This window comes from Scyliorhinus torazame, chromosome 5 (genome assembly GCF_047496885.1).
Source record: "Scyliorhinus torazame isolate Kashiwa2021f chromosome 5, sScyTor2.1, whole genome shotgun sequence".
NCBI lineage: Eukaryota > Metazoa > Chordata > Chondrichthyes > Carcharhiniformes > Scyliorhinidae > Scyliorhinus > Scyliorhinus torazame.
In genome coordinates, this window is record NC_092711.1 from 208,812,631 (window position 1) to 208,833,342 (window position 20,712).

General features: G+C 47.7%; 1 protein-coding gene across 1 annotated transcript in view; it reads left to right on the plus strand.

Moving 5' to 3' along the window:
- The first annotated feature begins 7,398 nt into the window (after window positions 1–7,398).
- The window catches only part of LOC140418102 (sodium- and chloride-dependent neutral and basic amino acid transporter B(0+)-like), a 92,042-nt gene continuing 78,728 nt past the window's right edge, over window positions 7,399–20,712 (plus strand). Inside the window, exons 1-4 of the mRNA XM_072501521.1 lie at window positions 7,399–7,440; window positions 7,616–7,769; window positions 12,552–12,683; window positions 17,537–17,704. Of these exons, the coding sequence (XP_072357622.1) occupies window positions 7,399–7,440; window positions 7,616–7,769; window positions 12,552–12,683; window positions 17,537–17,704 (496 nt within the window). The remainder of the gene's footprint in view (window positions 7,441–7,615; window positions 7,770–12,551; window positions 12,684–17,536; window positions 17,705–20,712) is intronic.

The following is a 20,712-nucleotide window of genomic DNA, read 5'->3' on the forward strand; positions in this document are numbered from 1 at the left end:
CAGGCCCAATACCAGCCCCACTACACCAGGCCTCAGCAGGAAGACCCTACTTGAAAGGATGCCAGCCAAGAGGAAGGGGCGCCAGCAAACTTTACCCTGTGGCGTCCCTGGTACCGGGACTCCCAGAACCGTCTGACCCGTCGCTTGCAACCAGAAGTGGTCACACAGTAGGTTCCCGGTAACCAAAGCACCCACGTAGATTCACTCCTCTGAGGAGGTATCGTGATGAATCAGTCCCAATTGTAAGTAGCCGTTCCATCCACTCCAAGCATCCACCCAGTCACAAAACCTTCCGTCCACTCCACACATCCACCTCAAATACCAAAGCTTCTGAAGGGGCTCTCGCCCACCCCACGCTATCCTGTGTCAGAACCCTTCAATCAACCGCACCCTGGAAGGACATGTCCAGTGGAGTGAAAGGCCTCTTCCCATTAAAACTCCACTCCAGCCAAGCACATGTGTGCCACCTCACCTCTTCAGATTTGTCCATTTGAAAAAGGATCGTCTGGAGGCAGAAACTGCTCTCCAACTTCGAGAAAGAATACATAAAGGAAGCCTGTGACGTCCCACTCAGCACCATGTACTTAGTTCTCCTGTTCCACTGTATAAAATGAATATATATATAATGTAATAGTTCCCTACTCTGTGGCATGATCACCGTTGACATTAATGTATTTCTTACACCTGTAAATTCCTAGTGATACTGTTGCGTCTTCTAGCTGTTGTTGTTTGCTGTATCTGTGTTCTACTATTTATTAAAACTTTGCACTTTTGTGGGCTACGGATGTCATTGTAAACCCAAGATCAGGATACATACTCATCAAAGATGGTTTGGTTGGTATTGTGTGATCTGGTTTGTTGATGCCCACTGGATCAAGAGGAGGGACTGTAGTTACCTAGCAAGGCCTAGATATAGGTCCAATTAAAATTGAGTATTTTAAATTAAAGAATTTGCCCGATTAAATTAGATATCCTAAATGAAAGAATTGTGCATTTTAAAAACGTACTGCAGTCAAACCTCAGGCAGGCTGTTGGAATTCAACTTGACCAAAGTCAAATACACAACCAACAGACAAGCTGCCAGAACATGTCTGGACCTGTCCCATCAATCACCCATCAAAGATCATCGCACTTTACTGAGACCCAGCAGGAGATCATCGTACCCCATTGAAATGCACAGTTCTACTGTCCGTAGCCCAGATCAAGCCAAACTTTCCTTCATCCAGAGTTTCTATTATGGGCAGCACGGTAGCACAGTAGATAGCCAGGGGGGATCCCGGGTTCGATTCCCGCTTGCGTCACTATCTGTGTGGAGTCTGCACGTTCTCCCCGTGTCTGCATGGGTTTCCTCCGGGTGCTACGGTTTCCTCCCATAAGTCTCGAAAGACGTGCTTGTTAGGTAATTTGGACATTTTGAATTCTCCCACTGTGTACCCGAACAGGCGCCGGAATGTGGCAACTTGGGGAATTTCACAGTAACTTCATTGCGATGTTAATGTCAGCCTACTTGTGACAATAATAAAAAAAATATTATTACTGTTACCTGCTATGGGAACAGGTTAAATGTAAGCAACACAATGGAGATGGACACCTAGGGGCGGGTCCTGGTGTCCTGTCAGGCAGACATCAAGAAACCCACTGGGTATTCAGATCCCCACCTGAGAGCCCATTGGCCAGAAGCCAGAGAAGTTTCTGGAAAGACAGGGAGGGAGGGGATAAAGGTAAGCATCTCAGACACACCAGCAGCAAAGACTCGGTGTGTGAGATGAGCTTGACCAGATCAGAAGGAAGGAAGGAAGCAAGGAAGAGACCACCTGTGGGAACCGCCTTTATGAAAACGGGCCAGAGGAATTCCAGCGATCAGATCCACAGCCTACCAAGCCATCTTTGTGGATTGTATTCTTGAATCTGGGGTATCCTCTTACTTTATGTGGGTATTATAAGGGTTAATTGTGTCAATAAATATTGTTGAATTTTGAACTTGTGTTTGTGGTTTGTTGCCTCGTAAATAAAGACACCCCAGGTGAAACCTTTGAATAAGTAAACTGCCCTACGTCCGCATGAGTGGGAGCTGCCCGAGGAGGTGGAAGCTGCAGTAGCGGAATGTGCCGCAGAGGGGCAGGTGGCAGCCACCCAAGTTGGAGAGCTGGACGCCCAACAGACTGAGGAGGGTGAGGTGCCAAGGAGGCACCGCATAAGGCCTTCCATGTACCAGCACAGCCTGACAATCGAGGACCTACCGGACCGGGCATGCCATCGAAGACTCCAGTTGCGCAGAGGGACAGTGTGACACATCTGCCAGATGAAAGCACACCTGGCACTGTGGGATTATGGGGGACGACGCCCACTCCCGGTGTTCATCAAGGTGACAGTCACCCAGAACCTCTACGCCACAGAGTTCTTCCAGTTGCCGAGTGGGGACCTGTCCGGGATCTCACAGACCTCGATGCACAGACGCATCCGTACCATCACGCACGCCCTGTATGCCCAGGCGGATAAATACATCCATTTTGATGTGGACCGAGCCCACCAGGATGTCTGAGCAGTGGGGTTCACTGCCTTTGCCGGGATGCCCGGGTCCTGGGGGTAATCGACTGGATGCATGTCCCCCTACGGACACCATACTCGGGTGACAGAACGCCTGGCTCGATCTGGACTACCGAGAGTATAACAGGCCATTCTACACAAAACTCAATGAACGTTCAGCTGGCCTGTGACCATCAGCTGTGCATCATTCACCTCTGCGCCTGATACCTGGGAAGTGTTCACAATGCCTTCATCCTGGCACACTCGCCGATCCCTGACATGTTTGAGAGGTTCCCCCCTCCAGGCTGAGGGGTTAGCTCCTTGGTAACAGGGGTTAACCACTGCAATTGTGGCTGATGATACCTATCCGGAGGCCACAGCCCGACACGGAGACCTGCTACAACGACGCACATGCAGCGACCAGGAGTGTGATCGAGTGTTGCTTCGGCCTCCTGAAGATGTGGTTCAGGTGCGTGGACCGCTTGGAGGGGCCCTCCAGTATGATGATGAGAGGGTCGCCGCATTGTGGTGTTCCACACACAGGAGTACGGCCTCAACCGGGACCTTGGATTCATGTCACATTACATTCACCCCCCACCATCTGGCCTGGGCTTGCAAAATTCTACCAACTGTCTTGGCTTGAGACAATTCACACCTCTTTAACCTGAGGTTACCCCTCTCTCTGGATCTGTAAAGACTTAATTACCTGCAAATGCTCGCATTCAAAGCATTGTGTTGCATCTTTGACTTTGTCTATATATGTTTCTGGAACCAACTCTTCATTCACCTGAGGAAGGAGCAGTGCTCTGAAAGCTAGTGATTTGAAACAAACCTGTTGGCCTTTAGCCTTGTGTTGTAAGACTTCTTACTGTGCTCACCCCAATCCAACACCGGCATCTCCACATCATATCTTTGCCTAAGAGCAGAGATTGCTACTCCCCTCCTCGACTCTCCACAGAATCTTCCGTCAGGTTCACGTTTTTGAAGAGGAGAACCATTGGCGCCAGCGTGAGCACTTGCTGGGGAGGCCGATAAATGACAGGAGGCCGTTGGATGACAGGTGGCTCTCGTTAGTTGTTTGGAAATAGGGCTCAAGAGGTAATAATTGGTTTCTCGCCACGATACGGCGAGATTTCAAATTCGCCCACGTGAGCAGGCCGGTTGCATCGCAGAATGTTTGGCGCCTGGCAAGGTTCCCGTTTTTGGCCTTTCCCGCTAGTCACCGGCCTCGCTGCGCTTGAGTGTAAATGTAACGTGGCCAGAAGATCACGCCCAATGTTTTTTTATTATTCATTTACAGAATGTGGGCGTCGCTGGTTAGGCCAGCATTTATTGCCCATCCCTCGTTGCCCTTCAGAAGGTGGTGGTGAGTTGCCTTCTTGAACTGCTGCAGTCCTTGAGGTGCAGGTACATCCACCATGCTGTGAGGAAGGGAGTCCCAGGTTGTTGCCCCAGCGACAGTGAAGGAGCGGCCAATATATTTCCAAATCTGGGTGGTGAGTGACTTGGAGGGGGACCTCCAGGTGGTGAAGTTCCCAGGTATCTGCTGCTCTTGTCCTTCTGGATGGCAGTGGTCGTGGGTTTGGAAAGTGATGTCCAAGGAACCTTAGTGAGTTCCTGCAGCACATCTGGTAGATGGTACTCACGGCTGCCACTGTTCGTTGGTGGTGGAGAGTTTGAATGTTTGTGGAAGGGGGAGCATTCATGCGGGCTGCTTTGTTCTGAATGGTGTCAAGCTTCTTGAGTGTTTTTGGAGCTACACTCATCCAGGCAAGTGGAGAGTATTACATTACACTCCTAACTTGTGCCTTGTAGATGGTGGACAGGCATTGGATGTGGGCGGGGAAGGTTCAGGAGGTGAGTTACTCACCATAGGATTCCTAGTCTTTGACCTGCCCTGGTAGCCCAGTGTTAATATGGCTAGTCCAGTTAAGCTTCTGATCAATGGTGACCCCCAGGATGTTGATTGTGGGCGATTCAGTGATGGTAATGCCGTTGAATGTCAAGGGACAGCGGTTAAATTCTCTCTTGTAGGCACTTTTGCGGCACGAATGTAACTTGCCACTTGTCAGCCCAAGCCTGGATAATGCTGCATTTGGACAAATAGTGCTGAACATTGTGTAGTCATCCGCAAACATCCCCACTTCTGACCTTATGATGGAAGGGAGGCCATTGATGAAGCAGCTGAGGATGATTGGGCCGAGGGCACCACCCTGCATAACTCTGCAGTGGTGGCCTGGAGCTCCAAACACCACAACTTAACTTTGTGTCAGGTATTACTCCAACCAATAGAGAGTTTTTCTCCCTGATTCCCATAGACTCCAATTTAGCTAGGGCTGATGTCATACTCAGTCAAATGCTGCCTTGATGTCAAGGGCAGTTACTCTCACCTCGCCTCTGGCATTCAGCTCTTTTGTCCATGTTTGAACCAAGGCTGTAATGAGGTCAGGAGCTGAGTGACCCTGACGGAACCCAATCTGGGTGTCCGTGAGCAGGTTATTGCTGAGTAAATGCAGCTTGCTGGCACTGTTAATGACTCCTTCCATCACTTTGCAGATGATGGAGAGTAGACTGATAGAGTGGTAATTGGCTGGGTTGGAGTGTCCTGTTTCTTGTCTAAAGGTGACACCTGGACAATTTTCCATATTGCTGTGTAGATGCCAGTGTTGTTGCTGTACTGGAACAGCTTGTCTAGGATGCGGCAATTTCTGGAGCGCAAATCTTCAGTACTATTTCCGGGATATTGTCAGGGCCCATAGCCTTTTCAGTATCCAGTGCCTTCAGCCGTTTCTTGATATCTCATGGAGTGAATCGTGTTGGCTGAAGACTGACATCTGTGATGCTGGGGCCCTCCGGAGGAGACCGAGATGGATCACCCACTCGACACTTCTGGCTTCAGATATTTTGAAGAAAAGCAGTTCAGTTGAGCTGTAAACCGAACTGTGAGCAGAAGTTAAACATTTTGCTCTCACTGCAGTGCAGTTAAAGATATGTCTGCAGAGGCCAGCACGGTGGAGCAGTGGGTTAGCTCTGCAGCCTCACGGCACTGAGGTCCCAGGTTCGATCCCAGCTCTGAGTCACTGTCCGTGTGGAGTTTGCACATTCCCCCTATGTTTGCGTGGGTGTCGTCCCCACAACACAAAGATGTGCAGGCTAGGTGGATTGGCCATGCTAAATTGCCCCTTAATTGGAAAATCTGAATTGGGTAGTCTAAATTTATTTTTAAAAAAGATATGTCTGCAGACAGTTGATTTAGAAGAAGTTCAGAATTGTCTACTTAGAAGGTGAGATGAACCAAGCTGAGAAGCATCTTTTGAAGGAATACAGCCAGAATTTCTGCATTGTTCTGACAGGCATTAGGTCTTTTCTTTAAAGCTGTGTCAAAAGATCTCTCTTTCCCAAAGTTGAGTATCCAGACATCTCTGTGAAGCAGGCATTCCTGACTGCCAACTGTATTTAAAGGTAGATTTAGTGCAGAGATGTTTTTTAAAAATTGTTTGAGTGGCAATAAGGATAACAGTTGAAAGTTACTATTCACTGTGTTGATTAGTATTGTTAAAAGAGTAAGCAATTTTCTGGTGTGATGGTAACGATATTTTAATACTGTGTGAGTGATAAAGATTGTTTTGATATATTTCTTCATGAAATTTCTCTTGGACTGAGGGATCCTTTCACAGGCTCATAAAATTAAAATAAAATATTGGGGTTTCTGTCCAGTTTCCTAGCAACTGTTGCGTCTGGTCCGGGATCATAATAAGGTTTCCATGGGGATGCCATGGAGAACCCAGTCCAGCAGAATGTCCAGTTTTTGCTGGAGATACGCACAGACCTGGGCTCTATTGCTGTAACCATGGGAGAATTTTTGTAGCAATATGTGAGAGGGGGTTGGAGTGCCTGAAAGAACAAAGAACAGTACAGCACAGGAACAGGCCCTTCGGCCCTTCAGTCCTCCAAGCCTGTGCTGATCATGATGCCTGTTTAAACTAAAACCTTCTGCACTTCTGGGGTCCGTATCCCTCTATTCCCATCCTATTCATATATTTGTCAAGATGCCTCTTAAACGTTGCCATTGTATCTAATTCCACCACCTCCTCCGGCAACAAGTCCCACGCACTCACCACCCTCTGTGCAAAAACCTTGACTCGCACACCTCCACTAAAATTTGTCCCTTGCATCTTAAACCTATGCCCCCGAGTAATTGACTTTTCCACCCTGGGAAAAAGCTTCTGACTACCCACTCTATCCATGCTGCTCATAATATTGTAAACTTATACCAGGTTGCCTCTCAATGTCCATCGTTCCAGCGAAGACAATCTGTGTTTATCCAACTCGACCGTTCTCCAGGTGGCCCTTCCCCTCAAAATGTGAGGCAGAGGCCCTAACACACCAAAAGGGAGGAGAAGAGGCTGTTGGGACACTCTTGGACATCCTCTCAGGGCTCTGAGGGTGTCTGGTCCTTTGGAATCCCTCTTACCTGTGACCTTTTCAGTATTTCCCTTTGTGGCTGTATAGGCAGCAGCGGCCACACAGCACGACTCCATCTTGGCCGTGGATGTCAGGGCAGCACCTAGAAGTGGTAGGGAATGAAAGGTTAAGAAGTTTTAAAAAATAAATTTAGAGTACCCAATTCACTTTTTCCAATTAAGGGGCAATTTAGCGTGACCAATCCACCTAGCCTGCACATTTTTGGGTTGTGGGGGCGAACCCCATGCAAACACGGGGAGAATGTGCAAACTCCACACGGACAGTGACCCAGAGCCGAGATCGAACCTGGGACCTTGGCGCCGTGAGGCAAAAGGGCTAACCCACTGCGCCACCGTACTGCCCTCGGTTAAGAAGTTTTGATTTCACATGTGGTCACAGGGGTGCACTATGGTTGACAGCATGCACTCTTGCCTTCAGTTAATGATGGAGGTAAACCCAGCACAAGCCCTATTGTCCACCTGTTATAAAATCAGCTGTTCTTGGGACTGGAAAATTCCCCCAGTGTTTCTGTAGTGGGTAAAACCTGAACTTTGTGTTTGAGTTCCACTCTGATAAAGTCTCATTTCTGTGTCGGCTATTTCCTCTCTCTCCCCCTCCCCCCCAGGCTGTCACCAAAGGACATGCGGGTGAAAGTGACGAGAATGTGGAGCGCGGCAACTGGTCTTCAAAGACGGACTACATTCTCTCAGTAATCGGCTTGGCAGTGGGTCTGGGCAACATCTGGCGATTCCCTTACCTGGCTTACAAAAATGGAGGAGGTACTGTCGTGAAATCAAAAATATCGGAGAGAGCAAAACAGAATTCGGTGGAGTAATTCATGGACTTAGAATCTTCGAGAAATAGAAGATAGGAGCAGGATTAGGTCATTTGGACCATTGACCTTGCTTCACCATTCAATATGTCTGATCCTCTACCTCAACGGCAACTCCCACACTCTCCCCATGCCCCTTGACATATTTAGGGCTGGATTCTCCATTTGGGAGACGATGTTCTCCTGCCGGAGCTGAATTGTATTAGTTTTACAAGCCCCAAGTGGTCGCAAAGCCGGATGCAATTCAGTGTTGCACGCCATGCAAGTTTTTTTAAAATTTAGAGTACCCAATTATTATATTTTTTCCAATTAAGGTGCAGTTCAGTGTGGCCAATCCACCTAACCTGCACATCTTTGGGTTGTGGGGGTAAAACACATGCAGACACGGGGAGAATATGCAAATACCACACGGACAGTGACCCAGGGCCGGGATTCGAACCCGGGTCCTCAGCGCCGCAGTCCCAGTGCTAACCACTGCATCACGTGCCACCCCTCGCCATGTAGTTTATGCATGGCATGGAATACAAGCGATTCCCAGAGATCCCTGCTCTTGGGCCAACATCTTGAGCGGGCAGCCGATAGCGAGGTCCAATGGCGTGTATCCCGCCCCCGCAACACAGATTGGAAACAAACACCCCGCACCGCACTGTAAATTGATCCTGATCCCCGCACCACAAATTGGCACTGACCCCATTGCCCACCCCACCGGACAGCAACCCCCGCTCCCAGATTGCCTTCCCCCAAGTGTGGGAGTGACCAACCCACCCCTTCGGACCTGTGTAATGGGGACCCCCTGTAATAGTGGGACCATACCCATGGACCCCTGTAGGTGGACCCCCTCCAGGGACACATGTAATAGCGGGACCTACCCCAGGGTCCCCTGTAATATGTGGACCCCCTCTAGTGACTCCTGCAATGGGGGACATCCCCAGTGACCCCTGTATTAGGGAGGCCCCCCAGAGACCCCTGTGATAGAGGGATGCCCCAGGGACTCCTATGTTAGGGGGACCCTCCAGGGACCCCTATAATAGGGTGACCGCCCATAGAGACTCCTGCAATAGTGGGACCCCCACACAGACTCCTGTTCCAGGGGGAGCCACCCAGAAACACATGTAATAGAGGGACCTCCCCCTCAGACCCATGTAATAGGGGATCCCCTAGACCCTTGTAAAAGGGGGACCTTCCAGGGATGTCTGTAATAGGGGGACCCCCAATAGGGACTCCTGTAATAGATGGACACCCCACAGGGACTCCTGTAATAGATGGACACCCCACAGGGGCCAATGTAATGCATGGACCCCCCAGGGCTCCTGTAATAGTGGGACCCACCACAGGGACCCCTGTAATAGGAGGATCCCTCTACAGGGACTCCTGCCTAAACCAATCCCCTCCACAGACCCCCCCCCCCACCATAGATCACACCCCCCCCCCCCACCCGAGAAAAGGGGTCCCTGTCTGGAAGCTAGAGAGCCATTCAGACAGAAGCTGTGGTGAGAAGAATTATAGTTGTAATACTTACCTTGCAGTTCCACATGTCCATTCCTCGAAGGAGAGCAACTGTGCCTGAATCTGGTTCCCACTGATTCACCGTCTGCAATCCATTCATGGCTTTAAGTAATTGTTTGTGATTGACAGATCATAAAAACCATCTGCAGTTTTGATCCATTCATATCACTTCACGCTTCAGTGGCATAAGTGGTGAAAACCCAATGTCTATAAACATTGACCACATTAAAGAGTGGTAAGTACAGTGAAATCAAATGCTTGAATGATTGAAATGCACTTCGTGCACTTTCTGAAAAATCAAATACACCGCATCCACGGGTTCTTTCTTGACCTTTTACTAGTTATGTATTCAAAAAACCCGAGTAGGTTTGTCAAACATGATTTCCCATTCATAAATCCATGTTGGCTTTGTCTAATTCCATTGATATTTTCTAAGTGTCCTGTTATCATATCCTTCATAATAGACTTGAGCATTTTCAGTATTCCTGATATTAAGCTCACAGGGTTGTAATTCTGTATTCTCCCTCCCTCCTTTTGTAAATAGCGGGCTTACATTTGCCACCTTCCAGCCTGCTGGGACTGTTCCAGAATCTACAGGATTTTGGAAGATGACAACCAAAGCATCCTTTATTTCCATGACCACCTCCCTTAGTACTCTGGGATGTAGATTGTCAGGCCATGGGATTTATCGACTTTGAGTCCCATTCTTTTCTCCAGCACTATTTTTATTTTCCAATGCAAATTTCCTTCAATTCCTCTTTCTCACTGGACCCTTGGTTTCCTTGCATTTCTGGTAAGTAATTTGTGTCTTCCTCCATAAAGACAGTGTGGTGTTGGGTGCTCTGAGGTACAGATGAACCAACACGGTTGCAATTGGTACAACGCTGTTTTATTCCAACTTGCTACTTACAGACCTGTCTTGATACTCTGCACGTGGTGACTCCCTGAGTGTGTTGTTAATCAGGTCCTGTCCTTGTCCTGGTCTCTAGATGGACTGGCCACCAGGTGTCGTGTTTCTCGTCTTATACTGTCTCTGTCCTTGTCTGTGATTGGCTGTCATGTTATGTGTGCTAATTTGTCTGTTGGTCTGTCTATCATGATGTGTGTGTTTGACTATCATGACAGACAGAAGCAAAATAGTTGTTTAATTGTTCTGCCATTCCCACGCTCTTGAATATCGTTTGGCTTGTTTTGGTCTTCACTAATCTTTCTCCTTTTACAAAATTATAGAAGCTTTACAATCCGCTTTTATGTTCCTTGCAAGTTTACACTCACACTCTATTTTCTCCTCTTAATCAATCTCTTGGTCCTTCTATGCAAATTCTTTTTTTGGAAATCTTTTTATTGGCATTTCTCATATTTATAAACAATTGGATATATGCATCACATTTTTCTTACCTGCGTTAATTTACTTTATTGTACAGAAGAGGTTTATTTTGTCTTTCTTTTAATTGGTTCTAAATTAATTTTGCCGCCCTCTGGGTCGGTCTATGGTCCCTCCCCGTTCCCTTGAATACTTCCCCTGTTCCTCCCACCCCACCCCAGGTTGCGCAGCCCATTGGTTCCCTATCTATCTTGTTTTTTTAATTTTTAGCTTACTCCTTGTGCTGGCCTCGAAAAGGTTTTGGAACAGGGTGACAAACAGTATCTAGGAAGCCTTCCTCGGACCCTCGGATGGCATGCTCGCAGGGCAGCAAGCCAATCTGCAACTGTGGGTGATGCTGCTGATCGCCAGCGAGCAGGATTCTCCGACATGCGATTAGGAAAGCGAAAACAAGGGCCTTAGCCCCCTTCCCTGTGTGTAGTTCTGGTTCTCCGATACCCCGAAGATTGCCACTATTGGGCAAGGCTTCACCCTCACCCCCACAACCTTGGACATTGCCTCGGAGAAGGCTGTCCAGAACCCAGCAAGCTTGGGTCAAGCCCAGAACATGAGGGTGTGGTTGGCCGGACCCCTCTGGCACCTCTCAAATTTATCCTCCACCTCCGGGAAGAACCTGCTCATTTGGGTTCTGGTCAGGTGCGCTCTGTGTACCACCTTGAGCTGCATTAGGCTAAGCCTTGCGCAGGAGGAGGTGGTGTTAGCCCTGCTCAGTGCTTCACTCCAGAGTCCCCACCCTACCTCTGTCCCCATTTTTGTCTGGTCTCGTCCAGTGGTGTTCGAGCTCTGTCCAGTAACTGTCGGTATGTTATCTCAGTTGGGCCCACGTTCTCAGCGTGGCTGCTACCACTGGGCTCGTTGTGTATCTTGTTGAGGGGAATGGGGGTGCTGCTGTAGCCAGGGCCCGGAGGGTCATTCCTTCACAGAGGCCTCCTCCATTTGTACCCAACCTGTGCCGGGTTCGTGTACCCATCCCCTCACTCTCTGCCGTTGCTGCCCAGTGGTAGTATTGTAGGTTTGGTGAAGCCAAGCTCCCTCTGATTTTCCTTCTTTGCAGTGTTGATTTGGGAATTCTCGGGTTCTTATCAGCCCCCCCCCCCACACACACACACACACAAATGCCATGATTTGACTGTCTATATTCTGGAAAAAGGCCTTGGAGATGAAGATCGGTATGGATTTAAACAGGAAGAGGAACCTCGACAGTATGTTCATCTTGATCATGTGCAATCTCCCTGCCAGGGAGAGTGGGAGTGAGCCCCACCTTTGTAGGTCCTTGTTTACTTTCTCCACAAGGCTGGTCAGGTTTCACTTGTGGATCTGTGCCCAGTCTCTGGCTATCTGAATGCCCAGGTAATGGAATCTGTTCTGGGCCATTTTAAACGGGAGCCCCTCCAGCTCTGCTCCTCCCCCATTTGGGTTCACTGGGAATGCCTCACTTTTGCCCAGGTTAAGTTTGTAACCCAAAAAAAGGTTCCAAACTGTTTCAGGGTCTGCAGCATTGCCTTCAGTCCCTCCTGTGGCTGAAAGACATAGAGGAGCAGGTCATCACTCTGCATAGAGTGAGACTCTGTGCTCTCTGTCTCCTCTCCGGATTCCCTTCCAGCTTTTTACATCCCGCAAGGCTACGGCAGTGGTTTGATCGCTAATGCGAACAAGAGTGGGGGCAGGGGGCAGCCCTGTCTTGGTCCTCTCTGTAGCTGGAAGTATTCAGAGCTACTGGTGTTAGTTTGGATGCTCGCTTTGAGAGCGTGGCACGGGAGCTTCACCCAGGCGGTGAACCCCACTCCTAGCCCAAATCGTTCCAGTACCTCCACTGAAGTCCTTTCCTGTATTTTCCAGGTGCGTTTCTCATTCCCTACACATTCATGCTGGCACTCGCTGGGATGCCAATGTTTTTTATGGAAACTTCCTTTGGGCAGTTTGCCAGCCTCGGACCTGTTGCCGCGTGGAAAGCCATGCCAATATTACAAGGTTAGTGTTTGTTGAATAGCACACAATTCACGTGAGCAATGGTGTTCGATTGTTATTGAATTCTGGTTAAAACTTCTTATCAGAGTTAAGGTTTGGCACAACATTAAACATTAATTTAAAAAAAATTAATATCAAAGCAATAAATTGATAATATAAAGAAAGGAGGAATTAACAAAAATGTCAATGAAAGAGTGTCAAGGAGGAGTTAACCAAAAGAAGTTTTTTTCCCTTTTTTGCTGAAGAAGCAGATCTGGAGAGTGGGAGACTAGGCCCCAAATCCTGGTTGCCAATGGAGACGTGGGGTTGAGCTAAGGAGTTGTGTTTAACTAACACTGAATCGCCTCTGGTGACACACACTCCATGTTAGTCTTTGTGGAATTCACACAAAAGTAGGGGTTAAAAGTGGGTTTTCCTCCTCACCCAGCCTGCTTTGTGGGTAAATTTTTGGGGAGGGAGTAGGAAGATGGCAGGATGAATGTCTATGTGCCTGGCTCACTCCAAGTTGAAGGGCTCTTTCTCTCACCCTCACACACACATGCACACAAGCTTTAAGGAAGAAAATCTGCAGTCCTTACCTGGTCTGGCCTACATGTATCTCCAGACCCACAACAATGTATTTGACTCTTAAAATGCCGTTGAAATGGCTGGCGCCAACCTGGGTATTGGAAGCGACAGTGGAAAACCCTGTCCAGTAAAGTCCTCCGTACTAACATTTGGGGGCTTGTGCCAAAATTGGGAGAGATGTCCCACAGATTATTCAAGCAACAGGCTGACCTCATCGTAGCCACGGAATCATACCTTACAAATAATGTCCCAGACACCACCATCACTAATCCTGGGTACGTTCTGTCTCACCAGCAGGATAGACCCAGCAGAGATGGTAGGCAGCACGGTGGGATACAGTCACGAGGGAATTGCCCTGGGAGTCATCGACTCTGGACCCTTTGGGGTCTCATGGCATCAGGTCAAATATGGGCAAGGAAATCACCTGCTAATTACCATGTATTGCACCTCCCCCTCTCCCCTCCACCCCCCAACCCCCCCCTCAGCTGATAACTCCATACTCCTCCACGTTGAAAACCACTTGGAGGAAGCACTGAGAGTGACAAGGACGCAGAATGTATTCTGCTTGGAGGACTTCAGTGTCCATCACCAAGATTGGCTCAGTAGCGCCACCACAGACCGAGCTGGCCGGATCCTGAAAGGCATAACTGCTGGATTAGTTCTTCCGCAGGTGGTGAAGGAACGGACAAGACCAAAAAACATACTTGACCTTTTTAAAAATGTGTTTATGGGACCTGGGCATCGCAGGCTGCGCCAGCATTTATTGTACATCCCTTATTTCCCTTGAGAGGCAGTTAAGAGTGTAGAGGGTTCCATCTCTGCTACTCCACTACTGGGCCGATATCTGGGGTTTGAGTATCTGTGTGTGTCTCTCTCCAGCTGGCACTGAAACTTCAGAGGCCAGGGGATGCCGCACTGGGACACCTCCGCGGGAGAGAGCACTGAATCAAGCCTGCCGTTTATCCCTAACCGGAAGCCTGAGGCTTATATCACACAGATATCCAGACCCCCACCAATGCCCAGGTGATTCTCTCTCTTGCCGGTGGTACAACACCCACCCGGTTCCTACTTCGCTGGAGTAGCTTTCCCAAGAGAGAGAATAGGACACTGCTGTTTATTACCTAACCAGCAGCCTGTCCTGAGTGAACGGGTTCGAATCGTTCAAGATGACCCGAGATTCTCGACCCCGGAATTAAGGTGAGGAATATCTTAACAATGACTTGGTCAGAGATCGCTGGTGAGAGATTGAAGAATTTAAACGACTCCAATTATCAGCAAATCGAGGTTTATTGCAAAACCCAGGTCAAAATCATCAAACAGAAGAAATTATAATAAAATCTTAAACTCTAACACAAACGAAGTCTATTCAGGAAGTACTATAATGGACACAACGTAAAATCTTATTGTTACACAATTTTAGCAATGGCACAAAACACAAATCAAGCCCCCTGCCCCAAAGCCTCAACCACTATCAAAGTCAAGGGAGTTTCGCAAGCTGCTGCAGGGTACTTACGATCCAAGGCTGCGGGAGGTCAAGTCGAAGGTGGAGAGGTCAAGCCAAGAGACCCTCAATCGAAACACAGCCCCTTTTATATCCGTTTTACCTGGCTTTTTCCTGTGTTCGGCCAGCCCCTTTTGCATTGAATCGGTAAGGTTTAAAGTTCCCGCTGGTCCTGCCCCCTTTGAGCCGGGCAGACCTGTCCAGATGGGAGTACCTCCCCTAGGTCCGCCTCCAGTCTGCTTTTTGAGATAACGAGGTTGAGCTCCCTTGTGAAGATTTTCAAAGTCTTCCATCTGCTCCGTAGATCGCTGCTATTCTCACCTCGCTGTGTTGATGGGGTGTTGATTGGATTCTGCTCTGGTGGAGGCAAAGTCATTTACATCTGCATGGGGCTATGACCATCCCATTGTCCTGCTTGCAGGCAGGCCCCCTGTGTATTCCCGTGCCCCTTTGTCTGTGTTTTAATCTTATCTCGTTGTCTGGCTCCTTCTTCCTTGTAGCTCCTGGGAGGCGGGGGGGGGGGGGGGGTTGTAAATACCTATGCCCCTACTCAGCTCAGCGGACCAAGCCTGCTGGGAAATTTGGTTACGTTCCTTTGGCTGAAAAGTGTCCAGTTTACAGTCTCTGGGTTTTATTCCTGGGCAGTCAAAAAAGGGCCGAATTGCCCAAAAGCCTTACAAGAGTTAACCACGTTGCAGTGGGTCTGGAGTCACATACATACCAGGTAAGGATGGCATATTTCCTTCCCTGAAGGACATACTGAACCAGATGGTTTGTTTACGACAATCAACAATGGTTTCGTTGTCATCATTAGACTTTTAATTCCAGATTTTTATTTAATTCAATTTTCACCATCTGCAGTGGCGGGATTTGAACCTGGGATCCCAGAGTGCTCAAGGTCTCTGGATTACTAGTCCAGTGACAATACCACTGCACCACCACCCCACCTCAGCCTCACCAACCTGATTGCTGCAGATCCATTTGTCCATGACAGTATCAGTAGGAATGACCACCTCACAGTACTTGTGGAGACAAAGTCCCATCTTCTTATTGAGGATACCCTCCACCGTGTTGCGTGGTACTACCACCTTGCTAAATGGGATAGACTTTGAACAGATCTAGCAACTCTAGATAGGGCATCCATAAAGTTCTGTGGGCTATCAGCAGCAGTAAAACTGTACTCAACTACAATCTGTAACCTGATGACCGACAAATCCTCATTCTATCATTACCACCAAGCCAGAGGATCAACCCTGGTTCAATGAAGAGTTCAGGAGGAGCAACATCAGGCATACCAGGTATCAACCTGGTGAAGCTGCAACATAGACTGCTTGCATGCCAAACAACATAAGCAGTAAGTGATAGACAGAGCTAAGCGATTCCACAGCGAATGAATCAGGTTTAAGTTCTGCAGTCCTGTCAAATCCAGTAGTGAATGGTGGTGGACAATTAAAGAACTCACTGTCGGAGGAGGCTCCACAAATATCCCCATCCTCAATGATGGAGGAGCCCAGCACATCAGTGCAAAAAACACACTGACGCATTCGCAATAATCTTCAACCAGAAGTGCCGAGTGGATGATCCATCGCGGTCTTCTCCAGAGGTCCCAGCATCATAGATGTCACTCTTCAGCCAATTCAATTCACCCCACATAACATCTAGCAACGGCTGAAGGACTAGTTGGGGGTATGGAGCAGGTTGTGGGTGGGGGGGTGGGGGGGGGGGGGGGGGGTTGGAAAGAGAAGAATTTAGCGTGAGGTCAGTTTTATGCTGGTGCAAATTTCCCACAGGATCTTCTGCTGGGGCCCACCATGGCAGATCGAGAAACCCACTGGAGATCAGTGTAAATTTGACTTGCATCCCATTTGTGGGATGCAGGTGAAGGTATTATCGGAATCCATAACCCCCCTTATGCCCAATTTGCCGCAACACCAGCGGGAAAAGGCACCGGTCCTAAACAAGTCTGGAAGAACGTGGCATGCAGAAGTCATGACTTCGTTGAATTATGCCTGGGGCTACCTCTGGAGTTTGGGATGGAGATCACCAGCAACCCTAGACAGCATGGCAATGGGTGGGTGGCATTAGGTCGATTTGCCAGCTTCAGTGGCTTCAAGGCGATCTAATTTTTAGCCTCAGAATGTTCCAGGAGATCCACCTTCTTCAATGGTGGGTCAATAACGTGGGGTGTCTCATAAGTATAGCACCCTGATAATGTAGCGGGGCTGGTCAATCAAGCCCATCGCGCCATGGACTATGGCGTTAAAACTCCAGATGCATAATTCATTAGGTTGGGGGCCAGAAGATACAGGGTGGTTTGCTATTGGCCTCTGCTGTTAGAAACATTCCACATCCCTACCCCTATCCCGGGACTTCATCCCAGGTCAGAGATTTCCGTCCTGTGTCCTTTTTCCTGAATACCCACAAAACCAAGGAAATAGATTATAGATCCAGAAAGTTCTGGAAAAAATCAACAGGTCAAGCAATAAGACCTGGCCAGATGTCAACCCCTCAGTCCAACCAGGAGGTTCACCAGGTTTTACTGCTTTGAAAATGGACACAAAAGATTAATTTAACACACTTGCCATTTTTTATTCATTATGGACTCACCTGCATCTGTTATTAATGGGACCGCATTCTATTTTATTATTCCCTTCCTCTTAAACATATGTTTGCTCTTGCAATATTTACTTCCCCCTCCCTTGCAAATGTTTGGATTCATTTGCTCAAAGAATTGATTTCAAATCAGTAATTCATATAATCTGTTCTCCCGTTTCTTCCTTTTTTTCAGGCGTGGGGATCACTATGGTCCTCCTGATTGCAATTGTCAACATTTCGTACTGCTGCATCATTGCCTACAGCCTGTACTACATGTTTGCCTCTTTCCAAACCCCCCTGCCGTGGGCAGACTGCTTCAGTTGGTGGGGTGCAGATGATACATGCAGCAGGACTCCCAAAGGTACTGTCTGAACGTCTATCGGGTAAAGTAAAGAAACATGGAAAATAGGAGCAGGAGGAGGCCATTCGGTCCTTTGAGCTTCCTCCGATAATAGAATAATCATGGCTGATGATCCAAATCACCAGCTTGGTACCGCTTTTCCCCCAATATCCATTGATCCTCTTTGCCCCCAAGTGCCACATCTAACTGCTTCTTGAAAGCATACCGGGCTAGATTCTCCATCTCACCAGACCCTTTCCCGCCAGCAGAGGGATCCTCCGTCCAGGCAGCCAGAAAATAGAGTTTCCCATTGTGGCCACCCCCATGCCGTGGGGATATCTGCGGGTGTGAGTGCGCTGCCAGCAAAGCGGAGGACCCCATCAAGGGAAAATCCCGCCCACCATGTTTTGGCCTCAAAGAGAAAATGCTGTAAAATCTCAGCAGGTCCGGCAGCATCTGTAGGGCGAGAAAAGAGCTAACGTTTCGAATCCAGATGACCCTTTGTCAAAGCTAAAAGACTTAGAAAGTGGGAAATATTTATCCTGTGGGGTGAGAGAATGAAAGATGAGTCATAGCCACAGAAACCAAGGGAACAGAGTGCTAATAGCCACAGAAACCAAGGGGAAAGGGTGCTAATGGCAGTCCCCATAGAGAACAAATGGTGTGAAAGGCCAAACAGCAGAGAAACTAACACCTGAGGGTAAACTGTGACAGATGTAGATGTGGGGGGAGGGGAAGGGGAAGCAAAGGGGAGAAAAGGTAAGGAAAGGGGGGATAAGATGGGGGGTATTATAAAGAAAGACAAGAAAGAAAGAAATGGTAGAAGACAGTAAAAATGAAATGGGATGAAAACAAAGGGGTCGAGTTGGGGTAGAGCTAAATCACCTGAAGTTGTTGAATTCGATGTTGAGACCAGAAGGCTGTAGCGTGCCTAACCGGAAGGTGAGATGCTGTTCCTTCAGTTTGCGTTGAGCTTCACTGGAACATTGCAGCAGGTCAAGGACAGACATGTGGGCATTGGAGCAGGGTCTTGTGTTAAAATGGGAAGGTCAGGATCCTGAATGCTTTCAGACCGCATCCACAGCATCTGCAGTAATTTGCTTTTATCCAGTGTTTTGGCCTCAACTAATTTCTGTGGTAATGAATTCCACAGGCTGACCGCTCTCTGAGTGAAGACTTTTTTCCTCATCTCAGTCCTAAATGCTCTAGCTCTTATCCTCAGAATGTGACCTCTGGTTCTGGACACTTCCAACATTAGGAACATCCTCCCTGCATTAACTCTGTCTGGTCCTATTAGAATTGTATCGAGGCTGACTGTTCATTCTAGCACCTATTGGGAGGAGTGTGGGGCACAAAGTCTTTCGCAAGATGTCAGGCCACTCACAAATCCAACCCCCGCCCCCACCTTCCACTCTTTGCAATCGTCCTCTTCCTCTCCTTCCGAGGAGACGGATGCGCAAATTGCCTATGCAGTTTTAATACAACAAGCTTTTTATCAGCTAAGGTCCCATTTTCAACTGCCATTAACACATCCTTAACAACTGTACTTGAAATATTATTTGTCAGTAATGGAATACAATAGTGTCCCGACTGTGTATATTGTAAGTCCACCGTCTTTCCAAAAACTGTTGCTTTATCCTGTTCCATATCCAGTTTCATGTGTGCTTTCTTCATTGACGGTCTGCTCAGAAGCAAAGTTATCTCACTTGATACAACATCAGTGCTAATGAAATGATTCATTCCGGCAATATTGCAAGGGGTCACCACTTTTTTCAGCGACTATCATCCCCAAACCTGAAACTTGTGGAACTTTCAAATACCTTAACCTTGTTACGATTTTCAGTATTCAAGTAGTCCAGGTAACATTTTCACCAGTCAATTCCACACACAGTAGATGTGCAGCCACTGCCCAATACAGCACAATTGAAGGATTCTGCAACCAACACCCTCATTACCAGAATAAAACTGCTTGTGGACAATGCCTTCTTTCTGGTCACTATCTTTTTCCTCTTCTGACTCTTCTGTGCCATGTGTCACTTCAAACACTCTATTACAACGTGTTGAGCAGTTGAAAGCATAATGGTATTGAGAGTCACATCTAAAACTTCGATTTATCATACCCTGGGCATTTCTGGGGTTCATCTTCCTATTGTTGGTTCTAACTGGATTTCTGTCTTCATAATTTCTGGGTCCCGATCTCATTCTATAGTCTTGGAACCTGTTTGTAGCCGGTACGATTTCACCATCCTGGTAGTAGTGTATCTTCCATATTTTGCTTCATGGCAGACTGACCTATTTGGGTCATCAGAGCCATTGGAATCGAATGTTTCCCCAGAAACTTTTAAAAACTTCTGTTATCTGATCGAATAATGTATCCTTATCCGCAAAATGAACTCCTGTCAAAACCAGGAGCCTATCCATGTTGCTTACTCTAGCACAGTCAAGTAATTTAAAGGCCAACACAGACTGTGGAAATTCCAGGTTGTGTTTCTGCAGCCTTTTATATAGTCTGTCAAATTCCATTATATAGTCTTCCATGGAGAAATCCTCTATTTTCCGGAACCTATCAAAATCTGGCCAAGCTTCATACGCACTTAACAAGTCATCCTTTTTATAAATCTTATCCATATAACGTAATCGAGTCTGCAGACCTTCTTCTGAGTCTAACTCTTCCAATTCCAGCTCAGAAAACACTTTGCTTCGGATTTTACTGTCATAAGGTGGAAAAAGAGCCAATGCCATACCTCGTTTTCTCTTTCCCAAGGTAGTTACCTTAGTCCACATAACTACTGCACTTCTCCATTGGTTGTACGATCCCCTTTCAGATAATAAGAGGGGGTAGTCATATCCGGCCATCTTTATCCTAGGTTCAGCCATATATCTTCTTTTTTCTTCTTCTCACTCACTCCTTGGTTTGGTCTGGAAAAGTTGTATCTTTCAACCCTTCACATTTGCACAGCAACCATCCTCTGCTACCATTTGTTAGATGTTTAGCTGCTGTTGTATAAAGAGTCAAAGGTTCTGCTCCT